Here is a 22751-nt window from a genome sequence, read left to right as displayed (position 1 = left end):
ATACTCCTCTTCCTGTTCCTAGTTCACCTTGGACTGACATTTCAATGGATTTTGTAATAAGTTTACCAAGGACAAAGCATGGACGAGATAGCATCTTTGTGGTTGTGATCGATTTTCTAAAATGGCTCATTTCATTCCATGCCATAAGACTGATGATGCAACCCATGTTGCCGATCTATTTTTCCGTGAAGTTGTGAGATTACATGGAATCCCAAGGACTATCGTTTCCGATAGAGATGCAAAATTTCTTAGTCACTTTTGGAAGGTGTTATGGGGTAAGTTAGGTACTAAACTACTTTACTCTACTACATGCCACCCTCAAACTGATGGTCAAACCGAGGTGGTAAATTGAGTTTTGGGATCTTTGCTTAGAGCCATAATAGGTAAGAATGTTAAATCTTGGGAAGAATGGATACCCTATGTTGAGTTTGCTTATAATCGTTCATTCATTCTTCCACGTGTTTTACTCCTTTTGAGATTGTATATGGCTTTAATCCACTTCTTGTTTTAGATTTGCTTCATTTACCTTTGAATGAGATTGCTAATTTAGATGGTGAAAGGAAAGTGATTTAGTGAAAGAGATCCATGAGAAGGCTCGTAAAGCCATTGAGAAAAGAATGAGTCCAATGCACATCGAGCTAATAAAGGCGAAAGCAAGTCTTGTTTGAACCTGGAGATTGGGTATGGGTGCATAAAAGGAAGGAACGATTTCCTTCTAAGAGAAAGAATAAACTTGATGCACGAGGAGATGGACCATTCCAAGTACTCGAGAAAATAAATGACAATGCTTATCGCATCGATCTTCTGGTGAGTATAGTGTTAGTGCTACTTTCAATGTTTCGATCTTTCTCCTTTTGAATTTGATGTAGGTTGATTCGAGGACGAATCTTCTTGAAGAGGGGAGAATGATACGAGCCAAAGAGGTGACACTCAAGGGGTTGTTTTTCCTTGTGGTCCAATCACTCGAAGCAAGGCACGACAATTAAAATCAAAGATGAATGCTTTTGTCCAAGACTTTGTTGCTACAAATTTAAGTCATCATGTTCGTGACGTTGACAAATACGGGAATGCAATTCACTGGACCAATCTTGGAATAGTGAAAGCCCATAAATTGGTGGATTAATCTTTTATGTATCTTATTATTATTTACTTAATTCTCATTGGTTGGGACACATCACTTATGAGTTAAGTAAATTTATTGGTTAGGTTATTATTTATTTTATTTTCTTAGATAATTTTAAAGAGTTTTATTAGGATTCAATTACTCTTGAAAGAGTTTTATTAGGATTCAATTACTCTTGTAATTTGCCTTTAAATAGGTTTGCTTTCTACACATTGGACGGGATATAAAAAAGAGAGTATTCGTTTTCTTCCAAATTTGTGTGAGGCAAATTTTTGAGAGTAGAGTGATTCTTCTCTTGCTATTTAGTTTGGAGTTTGTTACTTTCGAGGGTATTTCGGAGTTACAAATATTCAAATTTCTTTCTCGTTCATCGGTGTTTCTAGAGGTTCTTCTTCTAGGGGTTTCGTAAGAAGCCGCTCAATCATTGGCGTTTTGGTTGCAAGTTAACTAAGGGTTGCATAGGGCAAATCTATCCTATTATTATTATTATTATTATTATTATTATTATTATTATTATTATTTAACTAATTTTATTTATTCTCGTTTTTATTTCTAATTTGTGTTTCTCTTGTGTCTAGATCCGAGGTTCCGCATCATAATGGAGGTAATAAAGTATTCTAAAGATAAAATTAAAGTTTTGTCAACCCAAAATGTCATGGGTTTAATTTCCACCATATACAAATTATTTATTAATTTTTTAAGAAAAATAAAAAAATTAAAGTGTACTAGAATAATATAACTTATTTTAAATATGGAGGGACATTTTTGTAATTCTCTAATTAAGTTGGTGCGTGATTGACGTGAAAAGATATTTTTGTAATTCCTTAATCAAGTTGATGTTTAGTTGACTCGTGACACCAATTCAGTCAAGAGTTTAATTAAGGAAAACCTTTCATGTTTCATCTGAATTTTTTATATTTGAAACTCAACGGCAGATTCTCTTTTTGATTTCTCTCAAAAGTTATCAACTAAATATTTGATCATCTTTTGAAAAATTCTTCAGATTTCTGTAAGGTGAAATATTCTTGGGTTTTCTATTTTTCCTCATACCCCACCAACAATTTGCTCAAAGGATTCACTTTCTATTGGGATAAACTTATGGGAGAAACAGTCTAACACCCGACACCCCCATTGAAGAACAAAGAGAAATGTAAAAACCCATCAAGTTTAAGAAAGCAAAGACAATATGTTGATTGAAAAAAGACAATACATACAGTAATCTATGGACGAGAAAATGACAGTAGTGGGGCGGGGTTGAGAAGATCCGAAGATTAAAGAACATAAAGAAAAAGACGTTGAAATTTCTTCTCCATCTCATCTTCTTCTATGTTGATTGATTGTAGGTTTTAGTTGGGACCAAAAGAAAAGTGGTTATAGCAAGTTTCAAGTAAATTACTTGGTGTCATAAATGTAAAAGATTATTGTAGTCTTCGCCCACAAAAATAATAAGGAAAATCAGAACAGATTGAATTTTCCCTTTTGGCAACCATAAATAGATCCAAACTGTCAGATCCATGAGGTCAAAAAATCAACTAATCCAACGGTCTACGAATGTTTCTCCCCCTTCTCTCTTCTTTCTAAAAAATGAAAATATAAATTAAAAAAAGAAAACGCTTCTTTCTCTCTGTTTTGGCGTAAGCAATGGAGCAGAAAAGCTGACGCTATATTTTCTCAAGACAATGAAAGAAAAGAGAAGAAAAGGAATTGGGCTTTGAATTGTAAAGCTTTGTAGCAGTTTATCGGAACTTCTCTTTTCGTTTTCTTGCATATACTATCGGATTTTTAATATTCAAAATCTTAGGTAAGGTTCCTTTGTTTCCTTTTTCTTTTTTTTTTCTCATTTAGGGATTTACTTCCCTATTAATTTATCTTGATCCTGCAAAATTAAGAATGGGTTTTGTCTGTTTTCTTGCTGTTAATCAATGGCTTGATTTAATTTTCTTAAACCATTGCTTAAATATAAAAAATATTGAATTTTATTTTTTTCCGGTTGACGTCAAGTTATTGTGAAAATATTGTGGTAATAATGTCTCGGGTTATCAAATTTATAACTGGAAATGTAATACTTGGCGATCCTTTGAAAATCTTGAATTTTGGGTTTACTAGCATTCATTATCGGGTATTTATCATTCGAAATCTTAGGCAACGTTCCTATGTCTTTCTGTAATTATGATTTTTATTTAGGGTTTTACTTTCCTATTCATTTATCGTGATTCTGCAGAATTAAGAATGTTTCTTTTTCTTGGTTATAGCTGATCGATGGATGGATTGAATTTGCCTGAATAATAGCTTAAATATCTGAAATATTGAATTTTATTTGTTTTTCAGTTGAGGTTAAGTTATGATGAAATTATTATGCTAATAACGTCTTCAGTATCAAAATTGTAACTGGAAATGTAATTTCTGGTTACCTAAATCATGATCGTTCAAAAAGTTCAACTTTTTTTGCTTGGATTTTTTCTGGGTAATTTTAGTTTACTTTTATATGAATTTAGTGTGGAAATTTTTTACTTTTTCTATAGAAAGTCTTGTTGATGTTTAATGTTGCTATAAAATCTTGTACTTTACTCTTTAAAGATCTTGTTTCTTTTGTTTATGTTGTGGTGACCTCACCAAGTGATTCAAAGTGATCGTATTGACATATTTGTTGTAAATACAGTCTTGTATATGCTATGGTTGATTTGTCGTCTACTCATGATGTTGGTGATTTGTTTTGGTCTGCTGTCACTTCTTAATTTTTCTTGCCAGTTATGCAATGTTGTAGCCATGTTATAAGGTCATAGTAGTTCTATGCACTATTATTTTCTCCTTAAAATTTCATGACATGGCTATTTTGACATGATTAGTATTATTGATTCTGCACTTGACTCCGTGGCAGCGTTTGTGTATAAAGGGGGATAAAAGTTAGTGGATTTGTAGATTTTCAGTGCCAAGTTGTTTTAAGTTGCTTGGCACAGCTTATTAACTCTGGCGGGGGATTGTATAGATCCAGAAAGTCTATGAGCGACCTATGCTTTTCTACGTTCTAATTCAGTTGCCAGAGTTAGATGGACAGTTCCTCTCCAGAAGAAGGCAGTGAGCAAACTGATCATTATCCATTGCTAATGGAACGGGTGGAAAGCCATAATGGTGAAGAACACATAATTGACATCATGCGGCGTGATGATGCTTCATCAAGCACGTCCCAGGATGAGCGACCTTCAGGAGTGGACTTGACACAGAGTGAAGATAGACCGTCAAGCAGCACGCAAACTCCCACAAATCGGACTTCTTTTTCCTCAAACAGATTAAACTCTAGGAATTCATCATTCGCAAGGAATAGTGATGGGTATGGTCGACGCCGCAGGAGCCCTTTAAACTCGGGATTATGGATTTCTGTTGAGTTAGTTGTCACTGTCAGTCAGATTATAGCTTCTGTTGTAGTTCTATCATTGTCAAGAGATGAAAAGCCACAAGCTCCATTGTTTGCTTGGATTGTTGGTTATGCTTCCGGTTGTGTTGCAACACTTCCTATTCTTTACTGGCGCTTTCGAAACCGCAACTGGGGTATTGAGCACGACTTATCACACTCACATGAAGGTTCTTCTCTTGGCAATCCCAATGAGTCTACACCCTATACAGCTATCTCAGTTACTCAAGCTTCAGATGAGGAGAATAACGGGAACACTGAATCAGCAACAGGGAACACTCAGACTGCAGGAACCTTAAGCACAAGGTGTGTTTCCATTTATTATTCAGTTGCTCCTTTATATCTACTTTTAGGTTACGAAAACTCGACATTTTTCTAACTTTATATACAATAAAGTGCTTGCTCCAGATAATTTTAGTTCATTTCCTTTTAAAACTCTTTGTTGGACTATTGTTAACCTCCTATAATATGGCTTAAAAAACATAGTAACCCTTTTGTAGAATTTGAAGTTATTTTGAGTTCCATTATGTTAGACTTTGACTTGATGACTGCGAAAGCAGAAGGAAGCATTCATTTTTTTCCCTAGTGAGAGTTTTCATCGATGTGTCCTAATATTTATTTCAGTTTAAGTATTCAAAACAGATTATAAATGTCTTGAAAGGAATTGTGAGCATTACGAGGCTTTATATGAAAGGTCTTCAAGTTTTTCATCCTTCTTGCATATGTTCTGCTATGGGGGAATCTAAGAGCAAAAGTGTTCTGATGGTGATGAAAGCATGACAAATGACAATGCACTCGGTAGCAATGATGGTGGTGGAAAATAGTGTTAGATAGTGATGATTCAGTTACATGTTTATACCAATTCTGTGAAGTAAAATGTTATTACTGCTGATTATGTCCGTGAGAAGTAACACTGGAATTGGAGACATTAGAGGCAATTACTACTGTAGTAGCATCGGTAATGGTATATATATATATCTGCAGCACAATAATTTAGACTTATCTGGGGTTTCATCTTAGTTGCAAAAAAGAGAACTATGCTTTTTTTTTTTTTTTTTAGTTTAATTTTTTTCCTTTTACATATGAACTTAAATTTTGCATTTTGTACGGGATCAATTGAAAATAGAAAAAAAAATAGGTAGCAAGAATTGCAACTGGGCATAGTTAACTTGAAAAGAATTTTTTTTTGGTTAGCAACAGATTGCAATATACCCTCCAAATTGTTCTTCTTGTGTGATGATAGGTTTTTGAATAATGTGATCTTCAAAAAGTAAGTTGGAGTTGGCAAAACTAGCCTGGTTATGTTGTCAACAAATGAAAACAAAATTAAGACGTTAGTAGTCTTACAACAGCTCGTTTAGTATTATTTCTAGAACCAACATTCTTGTTTTTGGATTTTTGAAAGATCTGATGAGATGGGAGTGAAACAGGTCCCAATTTTCTGCTGCAAAATTTGGAACCTATCAGTTATAAATAAGAGTGAAGCCAAAACTTTTCACAACTATAGCAGAATAAAATTTAGGAGCTCTCATGGACAAAAAGAAAATGGTAATCTAGTTAAAAAATATCAGTATGCAATAAATTATGATATTAGCTGTTGTTATAGTATTTCAGAAGTTTCTGTAGACTATATATTACCATTTAGATGTTGTCACTGGTTGAAGTATTGACATCAAATATGCAGGCTCAATGGATTAGTCGACCATTTCAAGATGGCCTTAGATTGCTTTTTTGCTGTGTGGTTCGTTGTTGGCAGTGTTTGGATATTTGGAGGTCATGCATCTCCTTCTGATGCTCCTAAATTGTACAGGTACGATGGGGACTAAAATGTCGGTTGTTCTGCTTTGACTGAGATTCGCATTTCCCAACGGTTTGTGAACCTTTTTGTTGGTTTCATTGCAGGCTATGTATAGTGTTCCTTACTTTTAGCTGTATTGGATATGCGATGCCATTCATACTATGTGCAACCATTTGTTGCTGCTTGCCTTGCATAATTTCTATCCTTGGCACTCGGGAGGATCTTTCACAAACAAGAGGAGCCACTACGGAATCTATAAATGCATTGCCAACCTACAAGTTTAAGTCCAAGAAAACTGCAAATAATGATGATCGGGAAGATTCAGCTGGTGAAGGCGGAGTCCTAGCTGCAGGGACAGAAAAGGAGCGTTTGATATCAGGAGAAGATGCGGTAAGTTCTAATGCTAAGAACTTGTTGATAGCTTACCGCTCTTTGCATGTAAACTGCAGCCACATAAACCTGCATTCATAGTACTTAAACTGGACGGAACTGAACAAGGTAATTACATAATACAAGTCTTAGTGAAGTTCTAGGATCCTACAACTTAGGGAATTGACAATATTTGTTGTATGCATAAGATGTACTGGTCATCAGGTGGATAGTCTAAGTTGGGGTATTGCAGGCTTGTTGCATTTGCTTGGCTAACTATGTGGACAACGATGAGCTGAGAGAGCTGCCATGTGACCATGTCTTCCATGTGGAGTGTGTAGATAAGTGGTTGAAAATCAATGCCTCTTGTCCGCTGTGTAAAAGCGAGATTGGTGAGAGCAGCGCTGCTTCACCATTAGCTAGAGATTCAAATTAACAAAAGCATGGGAAGAGGATGGGCAAGGAAAACCGGTTGGAGATGGGACAATGTGTTTAATGATTTTGGTGCTTGGCTCCTGCTGCAGTTTATGCGATTGTTAACATTACATTACATGCAAAATCCTTGAAGAGCTTTACTTTTTTCTACAAATTCTTGCATTTTTTAGCTCAATTCGAGCTTCATACGTCGGCAGAGTGAGTCTCTCCCATGCGTCAGACGCGGTGAGTATATATCATCAAACAGGGTTTGTAGTCCCTTGTTCACATTTTCTTTTTTCCTTCGAAATTGCGTTAATTGCTTTACGCCATAAACCATTTACCATCTTGTAAGTAAAACATGAATGTCTTTAATTTATTTGGAATATTTGGGACCTCGCTATGTTCTTTAAAATTAAGTTGCCTTCTCTCGTCCGTATATGATAATAAAAATACATAAAAAAAGGTTAAAATATGCTGCTGGTCCTTGTACTTTGACAATTTGAGATTTCAATCCTTTCTCGCTTTTTTTTAATTTAAAAATTCCAGTGTCATGTCATCTTTTAAAAAATTTAATTTGATCAATTTTGGTCATTTATGATTTTAATCATTAAATTGAGACTTCAAATAAAAGAAAGTGAGAATAGAATATGTAACTTTTATAATACAAATACTAAATCTTCAATTTTGTCAACATACAGCGACTAACAGCATATATTAAGCATAAATAAAAACCTATCTGCTAATAGCTACTCCGATCAGTCTCAATCCGGGTCTTTATACGCACTCATGCATTAGACTCACTACCCACCCACCAGTCGCATTTCATTCCAGAAAACAGAAATTGATACCTTTAAGGCTGCCATGTTCGTTGAATCAGAAATTGACTATACAAGTAGAAAGAAGAATGACAGAGCAAGCAGTAAGTGAAAAAGTAACATTAAAAACAAACACAACTAAGAACTTATGATATCACTGTTATCAACTTGATAGCAAAAATTTCCAAAGGGTGTTTATACATGACCAGACAACTAATGAAACAACATGCTGCTCCAAATATTAGCGCTCTAAAAACAGTAAAAATCTTTTCTAGGCTAACCACAAGATTTCAGAAACCATTACCCAAAAATTTTCTATATGGCCCCCCCCAAATTTTGGGGTACAGCCATGGAGCCACAGACATCTCAACCAAAATGGATTGAGCAAATTAAAAGCATATATATAATATATAAGTAATATAAAAAAATTCGACCCTAAATCATAACTGCGAATAAATTATACACATTTGCAAAGGAATGCATTTGACCGCCAACAAAGGCAAAGAAAATTTTGACTGAGATCTCCAAGTAAAAGGGATTTGCCTGGTTTTCCAAGCCCAACTTCAAAACATTCTCTTTTCCCAGCAGCAGCTGCAACGCACTCTTTGCAGTGTAAAATTAATGACATCCATTCCAAACACATTGTGCACTGATGTCAGTGAATGCAGCATCTTCAAATGGTAAGGTTTTTAAATGCTTCCAGCTTTCCGTTTGATACCAATGCATTTTCACTTTGACTGATTTCGGGATGGCTTGCACCTCCGTTCACGTTCAGTGAGTTGTGCACAGCAGAGCTGCAACCACCTTCAAAGTAGGTGGAGTAGGGGAAGTACTCTGCACATCTCACTTTCCATCCTGCAATGTAACCAAAGTTTTCATATCAAAATCGTTACTTCTTTCAGCCTGCCCAATCTTTACATTATACGATAGCACTAGATATGCAAATTTCCACTACTTGTAGGACATTTTCCCATATAGTCGAGGTCGGACAACTCTTGTAATGATTATGTGCTAAAGGATGCCGAGCAAATCATGAGTCAAAGTGTGAGACCATAAACAAATATAGAAAAAATTAAGGCAGATTACTACTGCCAATTGTCTGTAGAAGTTTACAGCAATTTGTCTCATAAGACGCCTATGAATAGGGTTTAATTAAGGAAATAATTGTCACATAACTTGCAACAAGAGTTGAATAAACACTAATAAGTGGGAATTTTATCATGAACGTCTGCTTTCTTTAAAATGCCAAAGATAATCACAGCATCCACCTTTAAAGATTAAAACATCATAATAACTAAAAGTAAAAGCTGTCGGACCTCATGAGATAAATCCCATACCAAAGCATTGAATAATGTTGAAACCATGTATATCTTAAACATAATTTAATGCATTAATTTAGGCAGCTAATCTACAATATTTAATAACAGAATGTAAAAATTCCAATCTCATTTAAGTTTCTCACTAGAACACTTGGGAAACTAACAGTAATTAATTTCTAAGTTGTTAATGGAGTCAAAGTCAAAAATTTAGTAAGCCTCGATTTATGTGGAGAAATATACTTACTCAAGGCAGCATCTTGATCAATAAGAGCCTTGTCTAAGAGTTTATGGACTACAATACAGTCCTTGAGTTTCCAGTCCATTACTGGTCCAAGTGCTCCATTCCTGGATACGCAAGACAGAGAAACAACATCAAGAGCAAGTAGCATTGCACCGAATCAGTATAAAAATTGTTTTAAAAAATGATACACTAAAAGCATTACGTTGGCACAACTTTATTGGATGAATCTTCAATTAACTTAACAGCCTCAGGTTTCTCAGTGGGATCCAAGGTAAATAACATTTCTGCAACTGCCACTCTATGCATCAAAGAATCTGCAGAACAGAGAAGGGCATTGAATGACCATACAACCTACCTCATGGAGCCTAAAATGTATCATAATAAGAAAGCTCAATTACCTTCATGTTTACCAAGGAAAACTTTGTTTGCCTCACTAAGAGTTTTCTCCTGCAATTGACTGCGAAAATGGAAAAATAAAGGAAATTAATGCATCAGGAATAAAAAATTCAAAGCAGTAATACTAATAATAAGATGAAGTTCCAGTCGGGTGAATAACTATCATAAAGCCATTTCAAAGAGAACCTGATTGATGGGCGCTCAGCTTCTAAGACACTCCAAACAAGTTTTTCTGCATCAGTAACTGGAACAGGCATTGAGCCCACTTTATGGAAAAATTTAATCTGCATTCCATTAAATTCAAATTAGCAGTGTAAAGACTGGATGATCTTTGTATCTAAGTAAAATAAATAAATAATGTATTTGTGCACGGTGGTGCACAATATAGTAATGCAAAATAGCAAATGTTAAATACCAAGCAGCGATGTGAATCCGGATTCTCAGCATCCAACCTTAGCAGTTGCTTTACAGCCTTCAGGAGAAAGAAAATAAAAATAACAAAAACACATTAATATGAGACCATGAACTAATAGAAGTACAACTAAGGAAAACCATTGTTCTTCAACTCATAAATTAAATGAACTGTTTAATCTCAATACAACAGAGCAAAACCATTGTTCTACAACTAAAAGATTTGTCACACAAACTATCTAATTCACACAAAATTCATTGACACTGTTTGGGAAGATGAAGGAGAGTGCAATTGTATTTAGTTTACTAAACAAATCATAACAAATGAACACGCATGCAAATTACTGAATTAGTTAAAATTCAAGTTAAAAAGATGAACTTAAAATTTGCATACCTTGGTATTTCTAATTAACCATTAAATAGGTATCCAACAATCCATAACTTCGAAACTGATCAGGCAGTCATACTTACATGAGTTTTATAACACAATAGATGGTAAATTTGAAATCAAAATCCCTTCTTCCAAATTCAAGTTACCCAACACAACCAGAGTAATTCAGTAGTACACCAAAGATGTTTGGTTCAACAGAACAATGCCATTGCTCCAAGCCAGATATCAAGGCAACAACAGAAAAAAGAAAAGGGATGAGGCTGCCTCACAAATTACACTGCTCTAAGTTCACTTGGTCACATTTAAATATTAGTTCTCTAGTTGGTCGACACAACGAAGAGAAGCAGACTCATTTTAATTCTTGGGAAATAAAATACCTGAAAGGCAAGCAAAATCTTCTGCTTTCTCATATTTACTTCAAAAGAGAGCAAGTGTGTTTCCAAAGAATCAGGTGAGTTCTTCTGAAGCAATTTCAAGTACTTTGTTGCTTCTGACAAGGGATCCTCCGTCTAAAAATACAACATTAAACAGAGCCATAGCTTAATAGGGCATCAAGAAACACATCTTTACAGCACAAAGGATCTTAAATAAGGTATCTAAATCATAATGAAAGATAATAGGAAACCTTCAATAACTTTTCTCCGTAAGGATCTGGATCTACAGGTTTAATGTGTCGTTTCCCAAACTTGGAGTTGCCACTGGCACTTGATTCTTCATTTTTCTCCTCTGCCTCCTGAAAGAAAGCAGAGCATGAGATAATATCATCAATGAGAGTGTTATCCACGAACCATTGAAACAAGCTTATATACTTTCTTAGCTCGTTCTGCCTTTCTCTGCTTCTTCATTTTCTTTTTCTGAGAAGGAGTTTTTGATGTGTTATCCTCCTCTTCGGCTGGTGAGTTTACAGGAGAATCATAAAACTTTAGATAGCATCTGCACTTCAAAATCCAATAATTAGCACACCTCACATCTATGCAATCATCTCCCATCCCAAAAAAAAGAAGTAAAAAAAGGGAGGCAAAGATAACCCCAACCCAAAATGAAGCACCACATGCATGTACAGATCAACAATACATGATGAGACACTAAAAGCACCCTGATTAGGAGACAACAGAGATTACATAGCATTTTACACCAACCACAAACAAACAGAATAAGTACATTTTGAATCATTTAAAAAAGCTTGCAGATCCTAAGAAAAATGCTTCACCTGATAGCACCAGCTGCTGCTTTGTGAAAATAAGCATGTGAATGCAACCGATCTTGAAATTTTAGCATTTCAACATATGCACGCAGTGTCATTTTCCGTAAACAATATGAATGGAAATCAAATTGATCTTCAGTAATATCAGCATAGTGCTTCTCCACAGCTAGAAATTTCTTCAAGGCTCGTCCAAGATCACCTTGTCGAAAGTAACTTTCACCCGAAGCAAGTTCATACCTTCCAAAGATAAAAACCACTCAGTAGGAGTATCCAAATTACAACGAGAGAGAGAGAGGAAGGGAGGGAGGGAGGGAGGAGAGAGAGAGAGATACCACATGCACTGCATGTCATGAAGGTTGTTGTGCTGGTCCCCATCTTTTGTAAACAACACAGCAGTTTTTTCTGCCAAAGCCACCTTCAAGAGTGGAAAAGATTACAGAACTAATGAAAGAAATTTCGACAGTGACAAATATCAAATATGACAAAAGATAGGAGAGAACAGCTTTTAGCACCTGATCAGCCTGCAACATACGCTTGACACATTCACTGTTAATATAACGGTCTGCAAGGTCCATACACCTAGCTTCATCTGCCAATGAAGCCGCAGCTACCAAATCACCAGCATGTTTCAATATCCGGCTCTGTCACCAACAATGAAGCAACTAATATACACCTAATCCAGCCTCAAGAAAATTCCAAGAATTTTTCCAAAAGACATTTAAAGGTACAATGTTCACAAAAGAAGCAATAGCCATGCATCAACACACTGAAACCTTTGAAAGGAGGTCATATACTTGTCCAATTACCATCAAAACTTATGTTCCGCAAAGAAAAACTTGTATCCATTTTATATGAATATTAAGTTTGCACAATTTATTGAACAAAACACAATATTCAATCAAAGACAGTATCATAGCAAGGGATTTTACAAGTAATAAATCCAAGGATATATATATATATCTTGAAGAGCTTTCAGGCATTGCTAAGTCTTGTGATATGTGAGAAAAAACAAATTGAAAGATATAAGGATCTTTTTTTTTTAAAAAAAAAAAAAGAACATCCAGCTGACACAAATATAAAACCCAGCAGAAGAAGCCAATGCAAAAACTTCAAGATTGAGGACCAGAAGAAACCTTGACAGAGTACAAATCAATTACGGTTGGTGTGTGCTGTATAGCCTCATCAATCTTTGAAAGAGCAACATCATACTGTCCTCTTCTGTCATAATGCTGCAGCAATTGGCAACAAGTCCAAAGTTACTCAAAGTAGATGCAAAGAAAATACCAACTATTTAATGCAAGGAAGAAGAAAAGACCATAGGCAATTGGGTGACAGAAAACAGTTTATTGCCTACCTGAGCCAAAAAGAACAAAATCCACAAAAGTGTTGAAGGGGGCTCCTTCTCTGTCCTGCACTCAGTATAAAACAGAAGCAAACAAATAACTCAGCATAAATGCATGCTTGTGTATTAGCAGACAAAACAAGAACATACAGAAACTTTACAGACAACCATAAGGAATAATCATTATGTACTCATTTAAGAGATAACACACAAATGCTACTTGAATAGACAATAAGCAGTAATAGATGAATATGCACTCAAATCCACCAAATATCTAAATATTTTGACGCTGTCAAGGCTTACTACAATATCACGCAAGGGCCGGAAGTATACATTACCTCTAGGGGTAGACAAATCTAAATATTTATTTGATTTAGGACTTGATATACCATATCAAGGGTTGAAAGCATATAGTACCTATCAGGATATTTCCCATTAATCCTAATTGAATGCTCCAACTCAAGAATAAGTTGCTCCAACATGTCTGCCTGTATAAGTGCAAACAGGGCAGGAAATCAGTCCTAATTAAATCAAGCTCTGAACCAGTTGCAAGCAGTTAAGGAGAATTCATGTTTAGAAACTTGATTCTATGTTCAGAATAAATGCATGCAAGCAAACATACCTTGCCAGGGTGATCATACAAAGGAGAAAGATCTGAGAATAAAGATGGAACCCCCTGAGAGCACAGAGAAAATATATCATTATTTCACCCAAGAAAATATAACACCAGTAAAACTAGCACCATAAAAATTTATACATCATTTGCATATATACCTTCGTTAGAAGAGGCTTAATATAACTAATTGCAGCTTCACGGAACTTGTCTCCTTGCAGAAAATCAAGTGGTATCCTCTATATTTTGAGAAAACAAAATTCCAATATAAGTCCTGGAAAATTCGTCATACATCATAAAGAAAGTAGGCATTCATTGACAATGATGCATACAGTAACAGCAATAAGTACAATTCTCATGCGTGAGTATATAACAAAAAGGGGTATGGGATGAAAACAATTTAATTGTCCTCACTGCAAGAATCAAAATTCTAAAATCCCTACAGCTAGAAACTTTATTTCAACTATGCAGTAACCTGGTCTCTTTTCAACTCATGGTCAAGTACCCACCCCAAAAGGTTGATTTAGGATAATATATTGCAGCTTAACAGAAAGAATGAGGCAAAGATAGTCGTTAGTAAAAGTTGGAGCATATGAAAGTAGAACTTTAACCACCTAAAGTTCTTACTGTTTGTCACATCAAAACATCAATTAAATATTTCAGTATTACACCACAACCATCTTTTTTCAGATAATTTAAGAATATTACGGGTCATTTATGAATTAGATTCTTCTCATCATATCAGTTCTTATTCAAGCCTTCAAGGGAAAAAAATACATACAAGTAAATATAGCTGCCGCTCCTCTCTAAGAAAGAGGTGAAAAGCTCCTCAGAAAAGCAAGGATTTTGTTCAAATTCATAGTGTCATTCTATATATGTGCAAAGAGAAAGCACGAGAGAGAGAGAGAGAGAGAAACAACCTAGAGCACTATATCAGGAACAGAAAATCCAAAGGTACAATTTGGAACTGTAAAATAAAAAGGTGTAAAAATTTAATTGAATGAATATGATTAACAGCTAGGACACAATATAGCATCTGATTTTAGCATATTCGCCACTGGAAAGATTTTGCAATACAAGTATATCATAACCATCCATATCAATGAAAATAGGAACATGACATAAGTGCACCACCTTAACTGCAGATGACCAAGTGTACTGTTCTGCAAGCGATTTGTATAATGCATCCAATTGATCAATTTCATCTGAGGAATATTTGCCATTTTCAGAATACAGGACAAAACATTTCTGCAACCCTTCATAATATCTGGAAATATAAACATACAATATAAAGTTGTAAGTCAGTTGGCTCCCACTAATTAGCCCTAAAAGCAATAAATTACACCAATATACAGGTTATATTGAGAAGACAAAATTTAACATTTCTGTCTTATGAATTTCCTCATTTCCCAATCTGAGAAAGCAACTAAGAGACTGCTGGCACAGGTTGATGAAACAAAGTTTAAAGATGCAAAAAGATTGAACATGAGAGCTGAAACATAGGAGATACACTAATTAAGTTCAAGCTTATGGTATACACTAATTAAGTTCAAGCTTATGGTGACACTAATTATAGATTATCAAAAATAACATTAGAATTGAGAGCAATCCTACAAGTTGGATTCCACAAACTATGGTTCATAATATAAATTTTTAATCACATCCGTTATTCATAAAAGTTAATATTCTTCCTTAGAACCATGGCAGTAAGAAAAGAAATTTATATCCTCAAGAAGCACTAGATTAAACAAAAAAGAATCTGATACCATTTGCCATGGAAGATTCATTAAAGAGTTTAACTAGGTCTATCAAAGAGATACCAAGCACGTAAGGTTCACCTGTAATTGTCAGGATTCATAGTGAGCAAAGCCTTGTAAAGATTGGCACCTTCTTCTAGGCGTCCAAGCTTCACCAGGAGAGAAACCTCTTGTTCTTTGTAAGTCAATTTATCAACCTAGATGAGTATAATTGGTTGGATTTTTAATTAACAGGATTCAGAACTTACAAATCCTTTTAACTTCAAAGTGTTTTAACAATGGTAGTTGGTACCGTTCTGATACCAATCAGTCCATACCGTCCCAGTCTTAAACCAATATCAAGTAGTTTAAGTTCCGTTCCGGTCAAAATTTCAGTGTGTTTCGGTTGTTTCAGTGCATTTCAACCTGTATCAGCCAATACCGAGCCTGTACAGCTTAGTACAAGATTTTAATATTTTTATCTTAACTATTTTTATTTTTATAATTACATTTAAAAATAAAACACAAATCACTTAATTTAATTACTAAACTCAATTAATAATTTTAAATTTTATAGTCACATATAAATAATTTATATATATGTAATTGAAGTATATTTGCATGTATATAGTGTGTGTACATATATTTGAAAGCATTTCAAAAATATCGGTAAACCTGAAACGGTACACCGAAACACACTGATACTGGTATGAACTGGTACCAAAATAAAAACGGTAAATCCACCGGTACGGTACTAACTACCTTGGTTTTAACATTAAACATGTTGGTACTTACTATTTTTGGCTCCTTTTTATGCAATTCCTCAAGTGCTCTCTCAAGAAACCCACATTCCTCTAGCAAAGAGATCTGGAGAAAGATACAATCCATATACACATAAGAAAAAAATCCACATCTAGTCTATTAATATATCTATTATGCAAGATATATGTATGGATCTACGCAAATATATGCATCTATTGAAAGCGCTTGTAGGTACTTGTGAATTGTCAAATTTATTAAGCTATTTCAAATTCTTGTTACTGGTGTTAAACCAAGAAAGAGTATAAAAGAGAACCAGATTATTAAAATGTCAGCAACAAAAGTTCCACAAATGACTGAGTATTTAATTTTAGGGGGGGTCAACATAGAATGTTTAATTGAAGATCAACAAGGATAGACATCCACAAGCACCACAGATGTGATTCCTCATAAAAGGCAAACACTTCTGTCAACAAGCCATACTTCTCTCTAACATGTATCATATGTCTAGAAAGCAAAGAATTAATATCTTATAGATGCCAAATACCACAGTGGGCAACCGGTTACTCCTCCATCACAGATTAAAGTAAACTTGGATATATTTAATTTATCTACTATACAAACAGAATCATGAAAAGACACACTATAAGTAGAAAGGTTAGGCTAGCTAATATTAGATTTTGGCAGAAACAGAAAGGAAAGAGAACTCAAGAAGAAATGGGTAATATTTATAATTGCAGGTAAAAAATAAAATTAATTCAAAATAGAATTTCATTTGTAAAGAAGGTAAAATGACATTAATATATCTATTACTTAATGGATTATGGATAATTGAAACTAAGCTTAGTCGGGTTTACTAGTGTCGCCATGTCAGTCACTCCAATTATATATTAGTATAAATTCTAAATTTGGAATGCCTAAATAATGGATGTGTCAGGCAGACACGTGCATCTGCACGCACAAACATACAAGCAGTAATGAGCAATACCTTATATAAAAGCATTTCACCATGCTCACAACGTTCATTATCTGGTGGATAATCATCTTCTAATGTCCCTTCATATGCTTCCAGAATTTCAACTGCTTTTGCACCACTGATATTGACCAACAAAAAGGTGTTTAGCATATACATCTGGAGGATAAGAAATTTATAAGTAAAGCTGCATTCACTTAGAACTTGGCTGATGCAAGGACAGAAAAGTTGAGGAGAAACCTTGATAACCAATCTTCCAAAGCAATAATTCAATCAAATATCCAACAAAGAATCATTTGATATCAACTTGTAAAAGCCAAAAGAAAAGATAGCATAATCATTGTTTCAGATAACACCATTGCAAAAACAACAGAACTCTGCTGTAAACTAGACATTTCAAGGTATCATTCAAGCATTGTTTGTAAAATGCTAATTTGCAAAAAAAATTTGTAAATGGACTCTGTCCTTAGCTTCCTAGTAGAGTAGTAGGAAATAAACTCTATATGACCAACTACCTGTACATGTTAATAACACCTTCAACATAATATACGCTCACCATATATTGTCAGAAAATGATTCTGATACCTCCAACAGAACCTTGTATTTTTAAAGCTTTTATGAAATCTTATCGGATGCTTAGCTAAAATCATATAATCCACATGAACCACATTGTAAAAGTCAACAGTAAATCCGCCCATGTTAGCACCCATTTGATCATGTAACTAGAAACAAAAAGTTCTTATCTCTAGGCATTTAATTTTAGAGAGGTATTAGTTATATGAACAAATGTCTTCAATAATATGAGGCCCTTCAATTCCAACCTCCAAATATAGCATAACAATAATATTCTTGAACATGTTTCACAAATTGCAAGTCACAGAAAATAAAAGGTAAGCATAAGTAAGGAATACTCTTTTCTGGAAGGGGGAGGGAGAATGAGAAATACTTAGAGTTTAAATGGTGGGCTACAGCAAAGCCAATCCAGTTCATCCGATGATTAGGTTTCAAAGTCAAAAGTTGTTGTCTTGTCTCAACAAATCCTGTCAAATCTCGCATTTGTGCCTGCAATAAAAAGATGAAATAAGAATATAATAATTCTAAAACAATCTGAAATGAGAAATATGATCAAATACAAAACCATGACCAAATCCCAATAATAATAATAATAATAATAATAATAAAACTCTCTCAAATATCATATCTTAGTACAAAGACAATTGCAGTATAACAAGAATGAAAGTACAAAAGCAAACTGATTGCTTCGGTGAACTACTTTTTTATTTTGTGAGTACATCAAAACAAAACCTTCTGTTAAGATGCTAAATCTGAAGCATCACTTACGAAAATATGCAGCCAAATATCAAATGATGTCCATTAGATCCTTTTCTGTCGATTAAAGCGATAAACATTTCTATAAAAACTATTATCCAAATTTGAAAAATTATTAAAAAGAGACGACTTATCTACTTTATAAGTGCTTAAGAAAACCTTTACAGTCTAATAGAGCTTTTCCTGTTAATTCACATGTATCTTCATTTTTTGTTACTATTTCAATATAACTTGGTCCTTTCTATCTACAAGCAAACTCCTTCAAGCAACTTAAACAGCTTAAATTTCTTAGAACTTATTTTCAACAGTAACTTTAGCCTGATATTGGGGTTTTCATTCAATTATACTAAGTTGCCACGAAGAACCTGCCTTTACCATTAACATTATAGCTGTAAAAAGGTTGGTACCAAACTATTTTAGTTGCAATATTGACTTGCCTATAAGAACCCCCAATACTTAAGATCATTAAATTTCACAATGGAGTTCAAAAAACCTTTTAGGCAAACCACACAGCTTACAATAGAAACTCCTTTAACAGTTCAAGAAAATTCCATGTCAAGCATTTATTTTAGAAGCTTGAGCAGGCAGGTATTCTTCAATATCAAGCAAGGTAAATAAGGTATACCTGCAAGAGTGACAAGTCCCTTAGTATTTCAATGTTGTCCGGATCTATTCTCAGAGCATTTCTATAGCATTTGATAGCCTCCCTGTATTCTCTATCTGAGCGATAGAGAAGACCATAAACATGCCAGCAAACATGACTCTTTAAATCATTCTGCAGTAAGGCAAACGTAAAACAATGTTAGGAAGAACTGAAAATGCTTTGACATTACATTGGTTAAAAGAAAAGAAACAAGACAACCTTCAAACCTAGCCGGACAAGTTCATATGCTTCAGATTTACGATCCATGCAATTTAAAGTCAACCCCTTCATCGACAATGTTTCTGACAAGGAATAAAAACCCGTAAAAAAAATATACAAACACAATAAACAAGCAGGTAGTAATTTGAAGCTGCTTATTTAAATCTATGGAATTGTCAAATAAAATGCAGAGAGGGAGGACAACTTATATTATAGCAATAACACATTAATCAATATCAATTAAAAACAAACCAAGATGAAGCATCGTACATCTCGGAATAGTCACTATAGAGCTAGTGCTTTCAAAAATGCAAAAGACAGCATTCATAAGACATAAGAAACAAACCCAAAGTGACAATCAAGTCAAGCTCAGGGGCATCTTTGTAAATACAATCCTAACGGATAACATGGGTACCAACTTTAACTATCTAGTGTATAACCCCTTTTCCTTGTAAGTATTAAAGTACTTTTTCAGTTTCAGAGTTCTTGCATCTTTATGCAGGTACGCTTAAAGAGAGAAAAAACAAACACCACGCCAATATAAACACTAAACAATTGCATCTGGCAAGAAAAAGTGCATCAACTAAAATACCTCCATGCTCAGGAAACTTTTTCAGTATCGCATCTGCAGCCTTCAGTCCTTTCTTGTATTGCTTAGTTTCATATGATTTCTACAAAGACAAAATTTTATATAAGAGCTTTAGCAATAGCACATGAACCTCCGAGTCCATAATATAAAATCAATAATGAGAATCAGCTACAGTAGTAACATATAAAAGTTAATTGCATCAAAATCTTGATAAGAAGAAAAAACTGCATCGAGCTTATTTACCATAGAAGTTAAAAAGGGAGAATTCACAAGACAAAATTCTAGATTCCACTGATTATACAAGACAGGGAGAGAGAGACCAGCAGTGGTATGAGGAGAACTTTCAGATGTTGCTATATTATATCTAATACAAACAAGTTCTTGAAACATATAAATATTCACATCTTGATCTGTGAAGCTGAAGATTTCATCAACTATCAGCTTGGTCAATTTATCAACTCCTTAAATGGATTGCTTCATAAAAGTCACATAAAGTCTTGAATGGTTATGTGTCTAAAGCCAAAAGGCTACCAAGCTTCCTAATAGGAACCAACAAAATTCGTGCAAGAGAAATTATTAACTCAGCAAGAATCAAGAAACTCGTTTATTTTCATTTATCTAATTTTCTCAATGATTGATTGAAGGAATTATAACAAAAGGAAAGCACAAAGGGCATCCTTTAGAAAAAGTTCAAAAATTTAATTTTAACAGTCTTTTTGAAAAATCGAACTTATTGACCTAATTTAAGCAAAGCTGGTCAACTTAATTAAGCTTCAATGGCTAAACGGAAAAAAGAAATTTAACTTAATTTAAACGATAAAATATATAATAATTGGCAACCAAGCATATCTAGTGCAAATTTCAATTTCTCGTTCGATATTCATCGGTTACCTCAGCAACCAAACAGACCAGTAGCATCCAGCTAGGGTTTTACAAGCAAAGAACAAAACGATAAAAGGAAGAGCGATCGACTAAACACAAAATAGAAAAAAGCAATACGATAATCAATACCAATTAGAATTAGGAATTGAAATATGAGAGAGAAAAGAGAATCGAAGCCTTACGACGATGAGTTTGAAGAGGTTAGCTTCTTTCGGAGGCAACGAAGCTCCCATTGTTTTCTCTAAGGAAGAAAAAAGAAGATTCTTACGACGGACAAAAAGGGGTTTTAGATAAAAGAAAGGATTGATAGATAAAAGGAGAGTTAGGGGTTTGTAAGAGAGAGAAGAGAGTGGTGGCGTTTATCTGCTTCTTCAACCCTACTGTGAACAACAAGCTTAAAAATAAGGAAGATAGAATTAAAATTAAAAAATAAAAAAACTACTGTTGAATAAAAAAATTACACACACACACACAAAAAAAAAAAAAGCCAGGAATCATTTTTGTCCTTTTCAATTTTTTTTTAGATGCCCTTTCTGTAATTTTGCAATATATATATATCTATATATATATATATATATATTTCAGCTTGCGACTTAGAAAATACAAAAGAAGAAAAAGAAAAGTAAAACTGTTAATACTAGTGGTGCATAATTACTTGATTATAATTTGTCTAAATAAAAATATTTTTAAGCGCTATGATTAAATTATGGGTAAACTCTAGAATTAGTCATCCAACTATTGGTATGTTTCTGATTTGGTCACTTAACTATGAAAATTTTCAATTTAGTTGCTAATAATTTAGATCGCTTATATTTTGGTCACTCATGTTTTATATTGTTTCTATTTTGGTCACTCTTCATTAAATGATTAAAGAAAGTGATGATGTGACCTTTTTCTAATTTGTATAATAACACATTTAGTCCTCAATACTTACATATTTTATCAATTTGATCCTAATTCTAAATAATCTAATAAAGTTAACCTTCCATATTTACAAATTCTATCAATTTGATCCTCAAACAAATATAGTTAAACATAATCATATATTATGAAAAGTACAAAATATAATATTGTTTATATACCGTTAGAAAAAGGTCGTATCATCACTTTCGTTAACCATTTAAAGGAGAGTGACCAAAATAGAAACAATCTAAAACGTGAGTGATTGGAATAGAAATTATCTAAAATATTAGTGACTAAATCAAAAATTTGACCAACCAATAAAAGGCAATACACACCCCTCCTATGTACATCATTTATTCTTTTATGAATAAAAACTCTTAGAGTTTTCTCTCTTTTCAATATTATTTTCTTGTAATTTCTTACAAGTGCTTTCAACTTAATTTCTTTTCAAGAATCGTGGTGGTTGTTCTTCACACTCCGGTTTGCCAAGAAACCTTTATCAAAGGGTCGGTTAGAGCCTTTGGTGGAGTTTGTTGAGGTCTTTCTTCAAAGGGTTCCATCGAACATCGTATTTCATTCATCTTTATGTCTATTTTTTTTCCATCACTAGCTAATATTTTTCAATCTTGATTTCTCTTTTATGAATCTTCTTCTAACATTATTTATTGTATTGAAGTTTCAAAATTCAAGATCCAGAGATTGGGAAAGAAACTAGTTAGTTTGAAATGTTTATGGCATTATTGATGACACTGTAGGTCGTGGCAATAGGTAATGCATATCCAAAGTCCTCTATCATCTACCTCGTTCATAGGAACTAAGCACAATAGCTACTAGTAGCAATGTATTTTGCTTTTGTTGTTGAGAAAGAGA

General features: G+C 34.0%; 2 protein-coding genes across 2 annotated transcripts; one reads left to right on the top strand and one right to left on the bottom strand.

The window, feature by feature from the left end:
- The first annotated feature begins 2678 nt into the window (after nucleotides 1–2678).
- On the top strand, nucleotides 2679–7508 carry LOC105776459 (E3 ubiquitin-protein ligase At1g63170). Its single transcript, XM_012599113.2, has 5 exons — nucleotides 2679–2924; nucleotides 4002–4838; nucleotides 6217–6342; nucleotides 6435–6720; nucleotides 6953–7508. The coding sequence occupies exons 2-5, from the start codon at nucleotides 4171–4173 to the stop codon at nucleotides 7133–7135; spliced, it is 1263 nt and encodes a 420-aa protein (XP_012454567.1). The 5' UTR covers nucleotides 2679–2924; nucleotides 4002–4170; the 3' UTR covers nucleotides 7136–7508.
- A 545-nt stretch (nucleotides 7509–8053) lies between these two features.
- LOC105776458 (N-terminal acetyltransferase A complex auxiliary subunit NAA15) lies at nucleotides 8054–21375 on the bottom strand. Its single transcript, XM_012599112.2, has 26 exons — nucleotides 21161–21375; nucleotides 20100–20178; nucleotides 19508–19590; nucleotides 19271–19420; nucleotides 18263–18378; nucleotides 17332–17437; nucleotides 16380–16451; nucleotides 15687–15802; nucleotides 14983–15115; nucleotides 14010–14087; nucleotides 13858–13911; nucleotides 13653–13723; nucleotides 13248–13302; nucleotides 13027–13122; nucleotides 12406–12534; nucleotides 12226–12308; nucleotides 11900–12130; nucleotides 11499–11622; nucleotides 11315–11422; nucleotides 11067–11198; nucleotides 10303–10359; nucleotides 10074–10171; nucleotides 9890–9948; nucleotides 9694–9805; nucleotides 9495–9595; nucleotides 8054–8786 (listed from the first exon to the last, which is right to left on the bottom strand). The coding sequence occupies exons 1-26, from the start codon at nucleotides 21209–21211 to the stop codon at nucleotides 8605–8607; spliced, it is 2676 nt and encodes an 891-aa protein (XP_012454566.1). The 5' UTR covers nucleotides 21212–21375; the 3' UTR covers nucleotides 8054–8604.
- Between the last annotated feature and the right edge of the window lie 1376 nt (nucleotides 21376–22751).

Source organism: Gossypium raimondii, chromosome 10 (assembly GCF_025698545.1).
Source record: "Gossypium raimondii isolate GPD5lz chromosome 10, ASM2569854v1, whole genome shotgun sequence".
In the NCBI taxonomy this organism is placed as follows: Eukaryota; Viridiplantae; Streptophyta; class Magnoliopsida; order Malvales; family Malvaceae; genus Gossypium; species Gossypium raimondii.
The sequence above is the reverse complement of the archived record's forward strand: the minus strand, read 5'-3'. Positions and strand labels throughout refer to the sequence as shown.